This window comes from Apiospora kogelbergensis (genome assembly GCF_038363985.1).
Source record: "Apiospora kogelbergensis strain CBS 113332 chromosome Unknown utg000005l_segment0_segment0, whole genome shotgun sequence".
Classification (NCBI taxonomy): Eukaryota; Fungi; Ascomycota; class Sordariomycetes; order Amphisphaeriales; family Apiosporaceae; genus Apiospora; species Apiospora kogelbergensis.
In genome coordinates, this window is record NW_027117422.1 from 6,540,481 (window position 1) to 6,558,610 (window position 18,130).

The 18,130-nt window shown below is 55.5% G+C and overlaps 6 protein-coding genes across 6 annotated transcripts; 4 read left to right on the top strand and 2 right to left on the bottom strand.

Annotated features, from left to right (window-relative positions):
* Positions 1–274: 274 nt before the first annotated feature.
* On the top strand, positions 275–1,699 carry PG998_008806 (uncharacterized protein; the record flags this gene model as incomplete). Its single annotated transcript, XM_066875622.1, has 6 exons — positions 275–347; positions 420–716; positions 784–860; positions 917–1,285; positions 1,358–1,529; positions 1,590–1,699. 6 exons carry the CDS (start codon positions 275–277, stop codon positions 1,697–1,699), a joined length of 1,098 nt encoding a protein of 365 aa, XP_066731567.1.
* Positions 1,700–2,366: 667 nt separating this feature from the next.
* Positions 2,367–3,960, bottom strand: PG998_008807 (uncharacterized protein; the record flags this gene model as incomplete). Its single annotated transcript, XM_066875623.1, has 5 exons — positions 2,367–2,633; positions 2,700–2,948; positions 3,023–3,181; positions 3,239–3,418; positions 3,493–3,960. The coding sequence occupies 5 exons, from the start codon at positions 3,958–3,960 to the stop codon at positions 2,367–2,369; spliced, it is 1,323 nt and encodes a 440-aa protein (XP_066731568.1).
* A 2,546-nt stretch (positions 3,961–6,506) lies between these two features.
* Positions 6,507–6,778, top strand: PG998_008808 (uncharacterized protein; the record flags this gene model as incomplete). Its single annotated transcript, XM_066875624.1, has 2 exons — positions 6,507–6,656; positions 6,695–6,778. The coding sequence occupies 2 exons, from the start codon at positions 6,507–6,509 to the stop codon at positions 6,776–6,778; spliced, it is 234 nt and encodes a 77-aa protein (XP_066731569.1).
* A 1,389-nt stretch (positions 6,779–8,167) lies between these two features.
* PG998_008809 (uncharacterized protein) lies at positions 8,168–10,627 on the top strand (the record flags this gene model as incomplete). The annotated part of the gene is made up of 3 exons (XM_066875625.1): positions 8,168–8,934; positions 9,032–9,812; positions 9,884–10,627. The coding sequence occupies 3 exons, from the start codon at positions 8,168–8,170 to the stop codon at positions 10,625–10,627; spliced, it is 2,292 nt and encodes a 763-aa protein (XP_066731570.1).
* Positions 10,628–13,387: 2,760 nt separating this feature from the next.
* Positions 13,388–14,518, top strand: PG998_008810 (uncharacterized protein; the record flags this gene model as incomplete). The annotated part of the gene is made up of 1 exon (XM_066875626.1): positions 13,388–14,518. The coding sequence occupies one exon, from the start codon at positions 13,388–13,390 to the stop codon at positions 14,516–14,518; it is 1,131 nt and encodes a 376-aa protein (XP_066731571.1).
* Positions 14,519–15,313: 795 nt separating this feature from the next.
* PG998_008811 (uncharacterized protein) lies at positions 15,314–16,477 on the bottom strand (the record flags this gene model as incomplete). Its single annotated transcript, XM_066875627.1, has 1 exon — positions 15,314–16,477. The coding sequence occupies one exon, from the start codon at positions 16,475–16,477 to the stop codon at positions 15,314–15,316; it is 1,164 nt and encodes a 387-aa protein (XP_066731572.1).
* Between the last annotated feature and the right edge of the window lie 1,653 nt (positions 16,478–18,130).

Sequence of the window (18,130 nt, forward strand, 5' to 3'; positions counted from 1 at the left end):
AGTGTAATGGTGTCATATGTTGGTTGATCACGCAACCGTTGGAGTATTGCTGTCGAGGGAAGAAGGGTGCGGGGCAGGAATTCCCCAACACGATCACGACATCAACGTCGGGGGCGTCCGGGGATCGGATGCGGCTGCAAGATAAGAACAAGAGGATTTGCTAGGATCGCGTTGATCTTTATCTCATCAAATTCACATCCTCCTTGCTCGTTTGTCCACCTGCTTCGAACTTCGACCCAAGACTAGCTGCCGTTTATTACCCAAATCCATCAAGATGCCTCACGCCACACAGATTTCTCAGTACTCTCATGTCCCAGAGACTAAGGAGGATCTGGATTGGGCCGAACGTACGTCACTGCCAAGGTTCCAAGTCGGAAGGAATGATTTCACGATGCTGATCAAAGGAAACCCCCATGCAGTCGCCAACATTGACCTTTCCACGTATGGCACCGACGAGGGCAACAAGAAGCTCGCTCAGCAGCTGATCGAGGCTGTCCGAACCAAAGGCTTCTTCTACGTCACCAACTTCGGCATCCCGCAAGAAAGGGTTGACCGACAGTTCGCGCTGGGCCAGGCATTCTATGAGCTGCCCCTCGAGGAGAAGCTCCAGTACGTCCCCGACCTCGACAATGGGGAATACAACGGGTACCGCCCGGCCGGTCGGCGAGCGTTGAGCGGCGGGCTCAAGGACAAGGTCGAGGTGTGGAATATGGCAAGTGAGTTCGGGACCTCTCCAGGAAACGATGGCATGAAACACAGTCTCAGGACTAAGACAATCAACAGCCAACGACGGTCACATTACCCAACCTGTACCCGCACTGCTGAAAGAGCATATTGACGAGATTGAAGCATTTGCCAAGGTAGCACCATCCTTGCGCATAACTGTGGAGGCTGGTCTGCTGACGACTTGGCATAGTCTCTCTATGAGAAAGTCCTCAACCCCTTGAACCACCTCATTGCCCTGGCCCTGGAACTCCCCGAGGACTTCTTCACCAGGATGCACCAGTGGCAAACCCACGACGAGTCGCACCTCCGGTACATGAAGTACGGCCGGTTCTCGCCCGAGGAGATCTCGAAGCTGGAGGACGGGCTCTGGTCAGGCGGGCACACGGATCTGGGCACCATCACCTTGCTCTTCCGCCAGCCGGTGGCCGCGCTCCAGATACGTGAGCACGAGACGGGCAAGTGGAAATGGGCCAAGCCGCTGGACGGGAGCTTGACCGTCAATACCTGCGACGCCTTGAGTTTCCTGACGGGCGGCTACATCAAGTCGACCGTCCACAGAGTAAGGGCTTTCTTCTACGCCCAACCCCCACCTTGCATGTTTGGTTCGATGGCTAACACGCGTTCTTCCTAGGTCGCACTGCCACCGGCAGACCAGAGACACGTCGACCGCTTGGGGCTTCTGTACTTCTCACGGCCACAGAATGATGTCGTCCTCAAGACCATCGACTCACCAGTTCTCAAGAAGGCAGGCTTTACTCAGAACGAGTTTGAAGCCGGTGGCCACCCGGTGCCCACCATGGGAGGTAAGTCTTGTATCATTCGGCAGCAGACCTGAACTGAATGGAATTCTAACTCGTGCCCAGAATTCACCCAGCGGAAGCAGAAGTGGCAGCAAGCCAAAGCAAAGGATCACCAATACGCCAAGGATGGCGAAGAGATCGTGCCAGGCTTCAAGGGACAGTATTTCAAGTAGATACGAACCAGGTTCTAGTTCAATACATTCATTGTTTTGTGTATATTTGATTTGCGGCCACAGTAGGGGCCATGCTATGTGAGGCAAAATTAGCCGTACATTATGCCCTTGGCCTCCAGTCCATATCGCGGTCCTATTTCCAGCAGCTTACTTGAACATAGCTGTGACCATGTGAAACAGTCGTGCTGACGTCTTGTTCGGAAAGCGATGTAGGTGGCACTGTGGCGATATTGACACATCCGACTTCAATTGGCCCGGCGTGGTTTCATCACGTCAACTCGCACTGGCCATTCTCATCGGTATGGATCAGCTTCTCAAAGTATTGGATTCCCTGCTAATTGCATTATGACTTGAGTCCCAGATTGAGACGCTTATTTGCGCTGCAGAGAACACCAAGCTATCCAGTGGATATTGGAGCAGAGCAATGCGCCGGCCATAACGTCAAACCTCCCGCATGCTCGCGTAGGTGACGACCTCAGAAGGGCAAGAGTCGGATGCGACGGCTTGCAGAATGAAACACACACAATAGGTCTTTTCCCGACTGGGTTTTGCCCGATTGCCGGTCGATGGCGTGGGCCAGATCAAGAGACTAGAAAGCGCAACCAAGAGCGTACGTCATGGAACAGATGAGCATCCCCGGGAAGGGCGGTGCTAGGCTTGGAGACGCTCAGTCGCCGCGCCCGATCATATCGGCCCAAAGCTTACGGACCGTCTTGCGGGGCACCCTCTTCTCGTAGAGAGGCTTGTGCTCCTCGTTGACGTCATGGTCGTCCTCGTAGTCGACGTGGACAAAGGCGCGCTCGACATCGGACAGGCCCTCGAGCTTCCGCTGGAGAGCCTGGCTGACATCGTGGGAGATCTCGAGGGGCGTGTAGCGGTCCATGATGATGTCGACCTCGACGTAATAGTTCTGGCCCGCGTGGTACGCCCGGCACTAGCAAAATGTCAGCGGGAATACAGCGGCCGAGGGGGAGTGGGCAGCAGCGCCGTCGCAACTTACGGTATCGACCTTCAGGATGCGGTCGTCAAACGTGATGGTCAGGTAGATCAGACGCGAAATGTAGTCGGGCGGGGCCGTCTTGCCGACCAAGAGCCAGATCTGCTCAAAGGCGTTGGAGACCCAGGAGAACAGGATGAGCAGGGCGATGCAGATGGCGCCGATGGGATCGAGGTACCAAACGAAGCGCTCGCCAACCACGGCCATGATGAGACCGAAGGTGTTCACGGCAATGTCGTTGCGGTGGTCCACCTGCGGGATTGCGTTAGTTTTCTCTACGGCGATGCCAGCGGGTGTGGATGGATGGATGGGGCAATAAAACATACGAAGAAGACATGCACCGAAGGATGCTTTCGGTAGGCGAAGCAGTACAGCATGAGGGTGGCCTTGGCAAAGATGGCAACGCAGACGCACACCATGGGCACGATGTGCAGCTGCTCGGACGACTCGGTGTGGCCGCCACCCAGTGTGCGACCGGATTCAATCTACCACTCGTCAGCGAAGGCCAGGGACCGGAAGGCGGGGCGGGGGGTGCAACTTACGAGCAGCTCGATGGCGACACAGGTCATCAGCGCGCAGAAGATGATGATTCCCATGGTCTCGATACGAGTGCGGCCCACGGGGTAATCGTAGATGGATGCGCGGGCGGCCATTCGCGAGGTAATCAGCATCACGCAGGACGAGACCAGGTCCATAAAGGCATCGGCGGCCGTGGCGAAGAGCTACCGAGCGCGTTAGCAAGACTTGACACGTCGTCGAAGGCGCAAGCGAGGGCGTTGAGCATGGGTGAGCCTACCGAGAGCGATCCGGTGGAGACGGCGGCGTAGAGCTGAATGACGAACAGGCAAAAGTTGACGGTGAAAGACGCGTTGATGGCGAACTTGATCTTGGGCCCGAGGCGGGCATCCTCCTCGACCTGCAGGCGCTCCTCGTCGTCGACGCCCAGGTAGTGGTTGATGAGCTTGTTCTGGTTGCGGTAGAACTCGCGAAGCTGGCGCTTGTTGGCCTTGGGATGGTCGATCTGCAGCTGCTTCAGGGTGACATCATCGCGGCGATGGCGACCGATGTTGAGGGGGTCGACGGGGCCGTTGCCGGATTCCAAAGCGGCGGCCGGGGCGATGGACGCGGAAGACTGCAGTGTCGGCTCGACATCTCCAACAGGAGGAGCTTCATGGCCTGCGACGGCAACGTGGGCGTCGGTGGTGGTGTTGGGGTTGTCGCTGGCTACTGCGGGCGGACCCACCGGCTGGATGGGATCGGACATGATGCGATGCAACTCCGACAGTCTGTCACAGTCACGTGCTGGTCTGGTCCAAAGAGCAGCAGAATGAAACGTCGATATGGTTGTTGTGGAAGTCCCAGGTCCAGTCAACTTGGCGTCGGCTAGCAGGAGAGAAGCCAAGATGGGCGACAAGAGAACGGAAAGTCTTGTCTAAATACCCAATGTCTTGGAAGGCTTGGGCAGCCGGGGGATCCCCAAAATCAAAGGAGGGAGCCAAGGGCTGCCAAGTTGTTTGCCCCGCCATGCCCACCCCGATGCGAGATTGCCTTTTCTTTCGCTGGGCCGATAGGGGCCAGACAAGAACACGTGCCCGCCACGGACCAAAAGAAGAGACCATCGACATTCCATAATCCCTGGCCGCCTACCTACGTCAACGACCACGACTCGCCAATACTTGCCTGTCCGTCGCCGATTGGCCCACCGTCCATGCGCTCCAGAAAATCACTCCAGGTGATGTGCATGAATGAACTGGCTGCCATCTGATCTACTGCCAGGTTTGCCGCTTGCTTTGCAGGCCAGCACTGCCTTGGCCCCGTCATCCAGCACGATTGAAAGAGTCTCGACAATCGATTTCCAACTATTTATTCAGAATCAGACCCGGCTGCCAGTGAGACGAGACACACCATCGGCCCAGACCCGTTAGCCCCGATTGGCCTCCCGCCCGTTGCCAAAAGTCTCCGAGCCTAGTCTCCTTCGGCATTCTCGTTATGCAGTGTACAACTTGCACACCGCCATGCGTAAGACAACCCGACAGGTCCACGCTCAAGTCTAGAATGCCAACTGCCGTTTATCGCCCCGCAGAGTCTGGACAGGGTTGCTATGTTTCCGCCATCTCACCAGCTGATCCCATCGGCGCCTCTTATTAACGTCGACCACAGATCTGTTTATTCCCCCGTGACTGACCGCCATGCTTGTGGGCCAGATGAATTGTGTCCTGCGGGGCCTATATCCAGAGCGTACTATCGCAGTGGCTCTGTTTGACACCAGAGGTTGTACGTCGCGTAGCTAGAGAACGCCTGGAGATATAGACTTCGTGTTCACGACCTCTTCCGTAAACCTGATCCTGATGCAATGTACGTCAGTCCAAAGAACATCCCGGCATGTTTGAAACGATCAGATATGCCGATCATCGCTTTCATGGCCTCGTTAGCAGCGCAAAGGATCATCCTGGTATGAAAACGTAGAAAAGTGGGCGAAGAGATCAAGGCCACTGCACCAACCAACGGTCTCCGCCAGTTAACAGATTCGCTCAAGCTTAACAGTCCCGATACATGACCACAGTGAAGGGCATAGCTCTTGGAGCTGCAACGCTTAAGTAAATACTCTTGATTGACTGTCGGACAAGTGAAGCAAATCGTATAAAGGCACCAATGCCGCCCAAAGGCACACGAACAGGTCACAGATGAGATCATGTTCATCGTAAACCGCATCATGGGACTGAATCATCGTTCGATCCACCTGTGAGTTCCTTCATCTTGGTTTGATAGATCGTATCATTGTCCGGAAAGCAGATCCCTCGTGTTCTCCCTCGTGTTGTCCCTCGCGCTCTCCAGCGACATTTCTTTTATCTGCTTATTTTCATACTTAATGGTAAGCCTACTCTAGGGCCGCCTTCACTGAATTCGTCGACTGAAGTATCCATGCAAAAGGCTGAGGAGTGGGCCTCGGGGAGTGAACCCTGCGGAGAAATAAGTTCTTTGGATGCATTGGCAGTAGCCGCCGTAGAGGCGGCGAGTCTGCTAGCACCTCCATTAGCTTTGGTAAAGGTATAGGTAGCACTAGGGACGGTGCTTTTATTGTTCTCGTTTCGCTTGCGAGGCTTCTTGTGCTGGTGTGCAGTTCTTTACGCCGCTTTGTGCGGTGATGGTCGAGCTGATTTTGCCGATGCTCTTCTCGTTGATGCTGGCGAGAGGATTCAAACTCTTTCCATTGTATACGGCTCGCTTCTATTGGGTTGACAGCTCGGCATCGAACTAGAAACGAAATAGTAATAAATAATATGCGGTGTCAACTTCGACCTTGAGGTAGTTGTCAATAATGGTGAACCTGTTACAGACAAATTCATGGTTATTTCAAACATGCCTCGCCTACGATACACCCTCCCTGGCAGGACCAGCTTCCCATACATCCCATCTCGTCGTTCTCTCCTTCTTCGTACAGTGGCACTGTTCTCCAACAGCTGGCTGTTGGTAGTGTGGATAACATTAACATATCCTCCGAGCAGTCGCACGGTAACCAAAACCAGCAGCCCCTGAATAATGTCTTTGGACCAAAAGTGGTATTGGTGTTCATGACAAGGATCCGACCATCCCCACTATCGATACTAGTTCTTCCTACCGCATATGCAACCTCTTTCCCTCTCTCAGAAAGGAAATAAATTATCGTCAGTTGTCCCGCTGGGTATAAAAGGGGCTAGAGAAGATGGGGAGACGAATCCTTAAGCATGCCGGCTAGGCCAAGCTGAACCAGCAGCAGATGAAGTCCAGGAAGTCGCAGCAAACACCTAACCTGAAATTGACGATACCGTCATGATCGACGTGAGTCTGAAGATGGCCCAAAGACTGAACCACGTGGCAAAGAACCAGCCCAAGCGAGCGGGGAAAATGCGGCACACCCCTAAGGACCTTCTCACCGTTGTAGCTGTCGAGTCCCTGGCCTCTTTCCGGCCTGTTGTACAGGTACGATAGCTCCGACACCTGAGCCAAGACCCGCGAAGGATATCATGCAGAACATGAGGTCTATCAACCAGACGCCATCTGAGGCGGCTACCAAGATTGCAGTCGTGGAATGTGTCGAGTAATCATCTAGGTAGCAGATTGAGGACCCTGCCCTCATCCAGTCCGCCGACGAGCCTTGCGTATTCCAAATTCCTCCCCTACTCACATCTGGTAAATCGACTAGGCGGTCTGTCACTCTGGTCTAGCCCAACGACCACGCTGACCCCATTTTTTATACGTACTGCGCCGAGGACTTGCTGGACCACGTCGTTGACTAAGCGATCGCGTGTGATAGTTCCTAGACTAGCAACTGAGGTCTATAAGAAACGATTTCGCGGTAGGTATAGTGCTTGTGAAGACGGGAGATTTAGTAAGTGCTGGTGATATCGCCTAGAGAGAATTAAATGTATTTTGCAGAGTCGCTGTTTGCCCCATGGCCTACTCTTGATGTACCTAGCCAGTTGCTCTAGTACTATTAAAATAATATTGATGCGTTGTGGCAAGAGTCTGAATGCCTTCTATGAAGAAAGACGGCCGTGTCGTCAAGTGATTGAGTTGGCACCTCCGAGCGCGAGGTTCGCGGAAGCCTGGAAACAACAAGGCGCACTCGACCAATGCTTTCGTATCGCAGCTGGGCACATCAATTCTCACGAGAACGGACCATAAAAAGGCCAAGTTTGGTTTCAATATCCCAAAATAGAACTCGTAGTTGGCAGGCTTTACTGGGGGCTGTTTTAGTGGAATTGGGCACAGACAGCGGAGTCAAGCAGGCGGTACTCGGGATTCCAAATCCAATTCAACCCCGTCCAATGCAAATTGCAATGTGCCACAACGATCTGTGTCACCAAGGAAAATCACGGCTGGAAGTCTGAGCTGTTGCATGCACTCTGAAGGAAGATGTTGGATTGATGTTCGTATCCATGGCTCAATTGCACGTCGGCGAGTGTGCTGTGTGTTGTCTTTGTGATAGTGGACCAGGGCACTAATTTCCAGGCGGGTAGCTAGTAGGCTGTGATGGGGGATTTAGTGAGTTAGTGGCGCTCGGGAGCTGGGCTGACAGGCCCCCGGCAGCCCGGAAATTGAATGCGCTGTCATATCAGCCACCAACCACCAAGACTTCGTTTCTTTTCTTATCGCCAACTAGGCCGTCCCATTCGCCAATTCTTGTCTCACAGGGGGGATCAAACCCTGGACTGCTTGGATCGGTTAATCTCGACCCTGGCAGCCCATGGCAATCCGATAGATCTACGTTGCAGGTTGCAGGTTGCTTTCGTGCCGTGCCACATAGCTGTCTGTCGAACGTGCACGCAAATGAAACATGTTCATCTCAGTCCCACCGCCTTGAGGCCGCCAAAAAAGGGGCGGCGCGCCGGCGTTCACACCACCAAGTTGGGAAGTGAAAAAGGGCCCAAGCCAAATTCTTGCCGTTTTTCCCGTATTGTTCTGCCGTCATTCCCGAATTTGAATCAACCATGAGCCACGAGTCAGAATCGATAGGCTCCGGCTCCGATCCCGACCATCATTACCTGCAGTCCCAGTCCCGGTATGCCGTCCTCCGCCTGCAGGCCGCCGAGACATGGCGCGTCGTCAGGCCGTACCTGCCGCCCGTCAACTTCATCACCGTGCACCACGCCTACTTCGTCCTCGTCAGCCTCGTCGCCGCCGCCGTCTTCTACGGCGTCGCCAGCGCCGAGACGGCCCGCACCCTCACCTTTGTGGACTCGTGGTTCCTCATCACCTCGGCCTTCACCGCGAGCGGGCTCAACACGGTCAACCTCAGCGAGCTCGCCACCGGCCAGCAGGTCATCATGTTCCTCATGCTGATCATCGGCAGCCCCGTCTTCGTCTCGCTCTTCACCATCTGGTTCCGCTACCACATCTTCGAGAAGCGCTTCGACCACATCGTCGAGACGGAGCGCGAGAAGCGCCGCCGGAAGCGCGCCACCGGCACCATGGTCGGCATGGCCGGCGCCATGTTCGGCCTGCCCATCATGTCTTCCTTCGGCGCCAACGACAAGTCCCATGCCCAGCGCGCCCGGGAGGATGCCTTTGAGCTCACCAAGCCCAATTCCCATGGTCAGCATGACCAGGATCATCACCATCAGTTGCAGCTGCAGCAACAGCAACATCGGCGACAGAGCATCCCGGGCGCCATGACCCATCCCGCCCTGGCCATGTTGGAAGAGGCGGCCAGGCCCACCAGCAGGAGCACGTCGGTCAAGACTCATGCCAAGTCAGGGTCTCATCCACATCCACATCCCCATCCCCACCCCCACCAAGCCAAGGGATCGGCCCCCCCACGAATTCAACTTTCACACCTTCCTCCACGAGAACAGGAAGTCCATCGGGCGCAACGGCCAGTTCTTCGACCTGGACGACGACCAGCGCGAGTACCTCGGCGGCGTCGAGTACCGCGCGCTGAAGCTGCTGTTCGTCATCGTCGCCGTCTACTTCGTCGTCTTCCAGATCCTGGGCGCCATCACCCTCGGCGCCTGGCTTTCCGTGCACAGCCGCCAAGTGACGGCCGTCAACGCCCAGGGCCCGTGGTGGTCCGGCATCTTCCTGGCCGTGTCGTCCTTCAACAACGCCGGGCTCACGCTGCTCGACGCCGGCATCGCTGCCTTTGCCGACGACGCCTTCGTGCTCACCATCGTCACCATCTTGTCACTTGCCGGTGCCGCCGCCTTCCCGGCCTGCATCCGCGGTATCATCTTCCTCTGTCGTTTCTGCTTGAAGAAGTTCATGCCCCACACCGGCCCGGCTGCGCAGGAGTACAACGACTGGCTGGAGGCATTCGACTTCATCCTCAAGTACCCGCGTCGCCTGTTCATGCTTATGTTCCCCTCCAAGGCCAACCTCGTCTTCGTCGCCTTCTTCTCCAGCCTGGTGACGGTGGACTGGATCCTGCTGTTGGTGCTGAGCATCGGCAACCCGGTCCTGGAAGCCTTCTCCGTGGCCAACCGAGTGGGCATTGCCCTGTTTCAGGCTTGCACTGTCCCGTCCGGAGGCTTTGCTGTTTTCTCCATCTCGGGACTGTGGTTCGATCTGCAGGTATTGCTTCTCATCATCATGTACCTTGCCGCCTACCCCGAGATCATAGTCATGCGTAATTCCAACGTAAGTTCATTTCCAATCACACCATTCTCCCACAGTCATGGCGCACGATGTTGACCATGCTTGCCCTGCAGGTTTACGAAGAGCGGTCATTGGGCCTCTACTCCGTCGAAGAAGCAGTGAAACAAGACGACGAGGAAGAAGCCGCCGAGCTGGACGAGCTCGTCGCGTCGGCGCGCGCCCCGCTCCTATCGCCAACCTCGCCCCGCTTCGACGCCATGTCGCACGCCACCGGCGCCTCCACCAAGTCCATCAAGATGCTCGCCTCGGTGGGGAGGCGCGGCACCGCCTTCGTCGGCCGGCAGATCCAGAAGCGCATGAACGACTTCCAGGGCGTGGGCATCGACACGGCCCGCCGTCGCCCCAGCCACCCCACGCTCAAGCGCGCGCAGCACATCCGCTTCGACGCCCCCGCCGCGCCCGAGGGCGGCATCAGCCTCGTGTCCCAGCACCTGCGCGGCCAGCTCTCGCACGACATGTGGTCCATCGCGGCCGCGCTGTTCCTGGTGACGCTCATCGAGACGTCGCACTCGATCGTGGACCCGAGGACGTTCAGCGTCTTCAACTTCCTCTTCGAGATCGTCTCGGGCTACACCAACATCGGCATCTCGGTCGGCCTGCCCGATCAGTCCTACAGCTTCTCGGGCGGCTGGTACGCGGGGAGCAAGGTCGTCATGATCTTGATGATGATCCGCGGGCGACATAGGGGCCTCCCGGTGGCGCTGGACCATTCGGTCAAGCTGCCGGGCTGGGACAACCAGAAACACGAGGACGAGGACGCCGAAATCAGGCGCAGTATGAGCCGGGTCTCGCGTTAGCTTTGGTGTGCGAGTGCGTAAAAGTTAGACTTAGATAGCGATATATTAGATTCCATGGCTATACCATTCTTGTAGCGCAATGGACTTGATCTGGCCAGAAGCCAGCCGTATTCAGCGCACGACCTTTGCCGATCTTTTACTTTATTTCACAAAGAGGACAGTAATACAAGCTGCAACGGGTGCGTAGGGCTGGCTGCGCGATCGGCCAAGATCCATGCTTGGGTGGGTCAGATCTTCACAGAGCAGCAGATTCTCAGAACCGCCGCAGCAGGGATTGATCTATGTATGCATATCAACTAGATAAACGACGGAGCTGGGTGTGTAACGCTCACGGTGCGCGAAGACGTTAAATCTTCCTTTCTTATGAGGCGCGTGGTAGATCAGACCAACATCATCGCAGGCAAGTCTTCCACCATCGTTCCAATTCGATTCCCCACATGCGATTGATCTGTAGGGAGCTGAGAAGCTGGCCGTTGATGGGTCCTGGGCCGGGCGCCATTCTGGGATCCAGAATCATTCTATAAATACTGCAGTAGTCAACAAAGCATAATGTGCGACGCAGTCTAGTGACTTGCTGCTCAGCAGATCATCTCCGAAGAACGGTTGTTAGAGGGTCATGGCTGCGAAGGGCTTTTCCAAGAGCCGTATTCACCTCGTTTTCCATAGCGCAGGGGGCGCTCGATGTTTAAGTCTGAGCAACAGCCCTAAGGCGAAAAAGCCGCTAACCTTCTAGAAGAAAAGTACCGCAGTCAGTCCGCACGTCCGACTCTGGCCTGCTAGCATTGACGTTTTTGGAGCAATACGTAAGCGCGATTCCTTGTGTATTAGGGGCACAGTTGAAAGCTGACAATAAAATCAGAAGGAGGATCCGGTCTACCTGCGGCACGGTCAGGTCGAAATGAGAATCAGCATCGGAACGGGGACCAGTCCATGAGTGTTCAGACTGACGCCATTTCAACAAAGGGAGCCGACGTCGAACTAAAGCCCAGCAGGTCTCACGTGCGACGCGGCCGTTTTCGGGCTTTGACTAACGCATGCCCATTGTTGCAGCTGCTGCAATGCAACAAGCCGTGAGTCAAGAAAAGCCGAGACCAAAACACCAGACACTAGCCAGAGTCTCCAGCGTGTCGGGTATTCGGAAGCGAAACGACCAAAGAGTAAGTCAGGGTCCTCTCGCTTGAGCGGCATGCGCGCATGTTGCATCTGGGCATCCCCAATATGTGCATAGAGCGCCGTGGGTTTTGGCCCTGTTTGTCGCTGGAGGCTTGTGCAACCAGGGACTTGGGACTCGGCAGTGCTCAAGACGGGCTCAAGACGGCGAATGCAACAGAAGACTGCACCACCCCCGGTCGCATTAGGGGCTTGGCACGACCAATAAAGAAAAGTCACGAGAAATGGGACGATCTCTTTCTCTCTGTCTGTCCTACGCCCGGTTAGGCAGGCCAGAACTTCTAGCTCCTCTGGCCCTTCTACGGCGTACTTCTAGCAGCAGCCGTTTCTCATCATGAGGTTCTTTCCCCTGCGGCGGCCGGACCAATGCCGACCAGAAGCCCGCATCATCGGCAGGCTTGCTTATTCTCTCGATTGGCCCACGTTCATCACGCTGGCCTGCCCCTCCCCCTCTCGCCTCTCTCCTCCCACTCAAACACACCGCCGTCGAGCTGGCAACTAGCAGGCAACTAGCAGCGAAGCTTGGGCAGCGCTCGTTGGTCGGCTGCCGTTGAACCGGACCTCGGGAACTGGCGTCGTGGCGCTAGAAAGGGCCCGACTCGTGCGCCCTTGCCGCACGCGGGTTGGCGTCCCCTCCCCTCAGCCCTGTGCCCGCCCATTCTGGCCTATTCTAGGTCTTCTGGGAGGGTCCGGGAGACGGCCCTTAAATGACGTGAATCGTTGCACACGCTCGGCGAATAAGGTTTGTGGGTCTCTGTGGGAAAAAGTCCCGGTCGAATAGTGGAATGATGACTGGGACTGGATTGATGACCTGGGTCAGCCACTTCCTTCCGACAGGGTTGCAGGGTGTGTGCAGGCGGTGCAAGCAGCGTGTTGCATTGCTGTGTGCTGTGCTTATGCCGTTTCCTTCTTTTTTGATTCGTCGCTTTTCCCACTTCCCGCCAGGCCTTCTGGTCGTGCCGATGTGCTGGCAAAGCCCGATAGGGCAGGCGCCGTGTCCGATTTCTCTCGTGGACACTTCTTGCTGGACCAGAAACCACTGCTCTGTCCCTTGCTTAGTGAGTGCATGACCTGGCCTTCTCCTACATGCCTGATTCGTATGTTTGGTTTCGTGTGACACATATCCTGACGTCGTTTTATCGCTTTCCAAGCTCCCAAGCTCCCAAGCACCACTACTGACAGTAGCGGTATGAGTTCATCAGACTGTCTGCGAGGTATAATGAATGACATACATGGGTGAAGCTGACGGCTGCGCCTGACGATAATGCCCCCTTGGCAGACGACGATCCTTCTGGGGAACAAATAAGTCTGGGCAGTCTTGGTCGTGTGCTCTGCGGTGCCACGCCGGGGCAATAGTTGGGCACAATCCTTCCGTCATCTCCGAGTCAAGGGAGCCATGGAGCAAAAGATCAATGGAGCCATGGAGCCATGGAGCTATGGAGCCATGTATACTCTGGATCGAGTATAGATAAGAGGGGTCGCATCAGCTCATCGTTGAGGTGAAGTTGCATAAGACATCGGGACCAACCTTCTCCTTCCCTCTCCAGAATCTGGCTCCCATTGTCCGATTACTACTTACCGACACACATCATGGCGCGTTCATTCCTTCTCGGCGCTGTCCTCCTGCTAAGCCAGCTGCCTTCGATTGTCCAAGGCAGAGCCATAGGGGACCACTCGGCCTATGCCAAGCGAGACATCTTGCAGGAGCATGTCTCCATCACCAACCTTCAGATCAACGCCCCGACAAGTGGGACGTACCCACGTGTGGCCACCATTGCCGATGGCTCGCTGCTCATGGCCTACACTGAGATCACCGGCGGCGAGCACATCCTCCACGTGCTTCGCAGCACCGACAGGGGCGGATCCTTTACGCCGTACGGCGAGATCGCCCGCGGCCCCGGGGACGTCGACAACCCCTTCCTGCACCAAGTGCCCGGCACCAACCGCATTTTGGCCGCCTTCCGCAACCACGACAAGAACGGTAACACCTATACCCAGTTCCGCATCACCGTCTGCGCCTCGGAGAACGGCGGCAAGGACTGGAAGTTCCTCAGCCAGGCCGACGCCTTCCCCGCGTCCAGCACCAACGGCCTCGGCGACTGGGAGCCCTTCATCCGCGACGGCGCCGACGGCCGGCTGCAGCTGACGTACAGCAAGGAGCTGGCCACGGACAACCAGGAGACGTTCCGGGTCCTGTCGAGCGACGGCGGCGCCACGTGGACCGCGCCCGTCAACCTGCAGATCCACTCGCCCTCGGTGCACCTGCGCGACGGCATGCAAGGCATCGTGCCCGTCCGGGACGCCGACGGCCGCGACGCGCTGGTCATGGTCATGGAGACGACGCGCCAGGGCACCTTCAGCGTCGAGTACGCCGTCAGCTACGACGACGGCGCGTCCTACGGCAACCGCGGCGTCGTCTACGTGCCGCCCCAGGGCCGCAACGCCGGCGCCCCCCAGATCGCCACCATCGAGGGCAAGGGCCTGGTGACCGTCTTCATGACGGACGAGGACTCGGCCGCCGGCCAGTGGGCCAACATCGCCAAGGTCAAGGCGTGCGTGTCGCCCGGCCTCAACGGGGGCAAGATGACCTGGGGCGGGCCCACCGAGGTGAGCGGCGAGAACAGCAAATGGAACGGCGCTCTGGACATCGGCGGCGGCCAGGTCATGGTGGTCTACGAGCATAACGGCCAACCATCCGGCTCCATCTTGAGTTGGTCATAGTGCCTTTTGTTGTGGGATGCGCTTCGTGTTGGTGTGACAGTCATCTTTTGTTTGCGATTTGATGGATTGCGTGGATACCCCTTGATTTTAGTCTACATCGCCTATAGATTGGAATATTATACTCTCTTTGGCTCCCGCCTTTGCAGCCTTGGCTTTGCATATTATACTGAGACAACATCTGAGACATGCACCCACCCAGAGGTAACGAGACGGAAACCACTTGAGATCGCCACAAGCCCGGAGAATGCTGCAGAAATGTACGACAGTGCAGCCTCTGTTGCTTATCTACAGGATGGCAGTAGAGAGCTGTGGAAGAAAACGGATGACATAGTTGAAGGGGTTTGTCTTCTGTTAAGACTTGCTAACAGGCGAAGGAGTCATTTACTTACCTTACATACAAACACTCGAGAAAGCGCGGAAATGGTATTATAAGAGAAGGTATATCAAGCTAGTGACTTTACTAACCGGCGTCATTACTGTAAATGATTAGAGTGTTAAGGTTAACATCGCGGTTGTCAGCTATCTTTCCCGATAGTAACGGCATCAAAAGAAATTGCTAGGAGTGGTAAAGACACGAAGAACAAGAAGAAGAAGACGAAGAGAAAAGCCTTGACACTGTTTGTTTATTCATTAGATTACCTGTTGTCACTCGCTCATAATTACCTTACCTCACCTGTAGGGTTTCTATCCTGTTTCTGTTAGCAACATCGTACCTTGCTTGGGATATTCCCATTGCCTACCGATTACTCAAGCAGGTTCAGACAGTAGACAGGCTAGCAAGAGATCTTATGCAGGCTAGTTGCTGAAATACGGCTGCAGTCCTAAGCCCCGTGCTTGGTCAGTCATGCCTAAAAGCTCAAGGAGTTCATACAGATACAACCTACCGGACTTGTCTTTTTCGGCATCCTCACAAAGGGCCACCACCTCCGCCAACTTTTCGTCCGTCAGCTCAAGCACTGCGTAGCGGAAGAGTCCGGCGCAGAACCGGGCCCAGGCGGAAATGCGCGTGGTGTCGGCCGTGCCCTCATGCTGACGGAACTCGAGCGTCGGGTTGGCAACATCAGGGTTACCGAACTGGCTGAAGTTGTAGTTGGCCGCTAGGAAGCTGGTTGCCATCATCCAAGCCACAGGCCCCGCGCCTGTGCAACGGAGTATTTGGTGCACAACGCCACGAATATCGACATCTGGTGGCGGGTCGAGCTTGATGAACCACTTGTATTGGTTATGCGGGGACTCGGCATAGTGCTCAGAGGCATCTACAGCCGTCCTGCCCATGGCTGCGTTACTCGCGGTCCGAACTGGGTTAGCGAACGCGGTCTTAAGCCGGTGTCTGGGGTGAAGCTCGGCCACTACAGAATCCATGGCGAAGCACAGGGCGGCACACCGTCGTAGCCCGCGCAGGGGAACCGGGTTTATTCCCAAGGCCGTGTGTACGTGCAAACCGCATGTCAAATTCGCATTGACGTAGTACTTGGCCTTGACTAAGTTGATAACCCGCTCCAAGTCAGCGTAGGAGGAAGCCTCATCCGTCACTGCCGGCGACACGAGCTCGAGGCCGAGCCAACTGAGAGTAGGGTTTCCCGCAGGAACATCCTGCCCGCCCAACCTAGGCGCTTTGAGGGAGGCGTCCGTGTCTAATGACCAGAGGAAATACTTTCTCTCCGCTGTATTGTTTTGGTATCGCTGTGAAGAGGGCCCTGGCGGACTTGTGATCTTACCGTTCTCATCGACATCATTGATGTCTACGCCACTGTCACGAAGCGCGGCGATGATGCCTTGTCTGGCATATATTTGGACCTCCTTGATTCCATGTCGCAGATGTGGAATAATAACGGCGTTTGGGAAGGCCGCCAAAACTGCGTCAGGCTTCTGGTTTGCGCTATGTAGCTGATATAAGCCGATGTAGAATTCCCATTCGACACCAAATGTGGCCTTGGGGCTGCGTGTGTTCGATGCCATAATGTTTGATGTCTGGTTTGACATAAGCGGATGTGATTGCGTGTTAATAGATAGTGGCAATGTTGATTGACCGATGATAACCACCAATTACCAGTATCCAGGCCATGATTCTTGATTGTCCCTTATATACATGCGAGATCACGATGTGAAACTCGCTCGGAGTGCTGTAGCCATCGTCAAGTTCTGCCACACCCAAGTTGGGCCGCTGAACCCGGGCTGTGTTGCTGTCACTCAAGCTCGTTCGCGGTCACAAAGACATTGAATCAAGGTCTTCAATGCTGTTGTTTGGCGTTGTGGTTCTTTATGTGTCAAATATCAAGTTAACTCACGTCTTGTTCTCAAACAGCAACACACGCCAAGGGCGCGCAGTTTCTAGTACTCGAGTTCAACGAAGGGAAGTCTGAAGAACAGAGACGACAAATGGATACTGAGACAGAGACATTTGGGCACACATCAGCAGGCTATGCGTGGTAAGAACAGAGACGGCTTGGGCGGTCGAGGTTTAGTCAACCGTTTCGGGCGGTAGCAGGCTGGGTAGTGAACATGCAGGTCGATGCCATGCTCGATCAACCATCAGATGATCACCAACTTCGGCGACGTGGAAGACATGGGCTGGCCATAAGCTAGACGACACAATGCAGACTAAACTCATTGCATAATGCGGAAGAGATTCTGAGGGGAGCCAACTTGCAGTCCGGGATCACCAAAACCACAAAGAGCAACGCCCTTTCTCCCTTGGTCTCGGCGGACCTCGGCGGCAGAGAACACCAAGATGGTTCAGATGACACGCGCCACTACCTATAGCGACGGGGGCAATGGACACGCAAGTCGCCATAGCGTGCCCCAGCGTCCCTATCGACACAGTCTGTTGACGTGTGCAAGTCCTTCGTGTGCGCGCCATGATTTGGCATAACTCAATCGGGAGGGTTTCGGTCAATAGCTCAGCTTTCAACTTACACATAGTTGTTCTCTTGTATCTACTCTCGCCGGTTGCGAGTTGCTGTCAAGGGAGAAACCCAAGCTGGAATTCGACGGCACTCTCCATCATGGCACTGGCAAGTTGTTGCGCCATGCGTGACAGGCAGATTGAACTGCAGGGAAAAGGCTAATGGACCGAAATAGGTATGTGACCGACAGCAGAGCGACACGCAGGAACTCGAGAGAATTGATGGTAATCGGCAACATCAACGTAGAAATGGTCTTGACGTGAGCATCGAGCAGCGGGAGTCGAGTTTGGCGACGAAAACCGGCCAATGCAACCTGTGCGCGTTGTAATTCCCAGCGTCCATCTTTTGTATCCCGTTTCTGCTTCCCATCATCTACTCGGTGTCGGGCCAATCGAAGCGAAGGCGGGTGAGCATCGTGCGGAGGAGTGTCGGAGAGCGAGGTGGCATTCGGCAGAGCAGCGTTGGTGGACGAAGTGAAGATGTTTATGTTGGAAAGTTCAATTGGCGAATTGAAGCGATCCAAGCTGTCTTCAGTCTTCAGGGCTGGCGGCGGGGTACAGCGGGCTTTGCGGGGTAGCTAGCTATTAATACAGTGCAGTACGTACAAATTCAAACGACACAGTTGCATTGTCAAAAACTACATTCATCAAGACACACAAGAGATAAAGAGGTCAAAATGCCCGACGCCACAAAGGAGACACAAGAA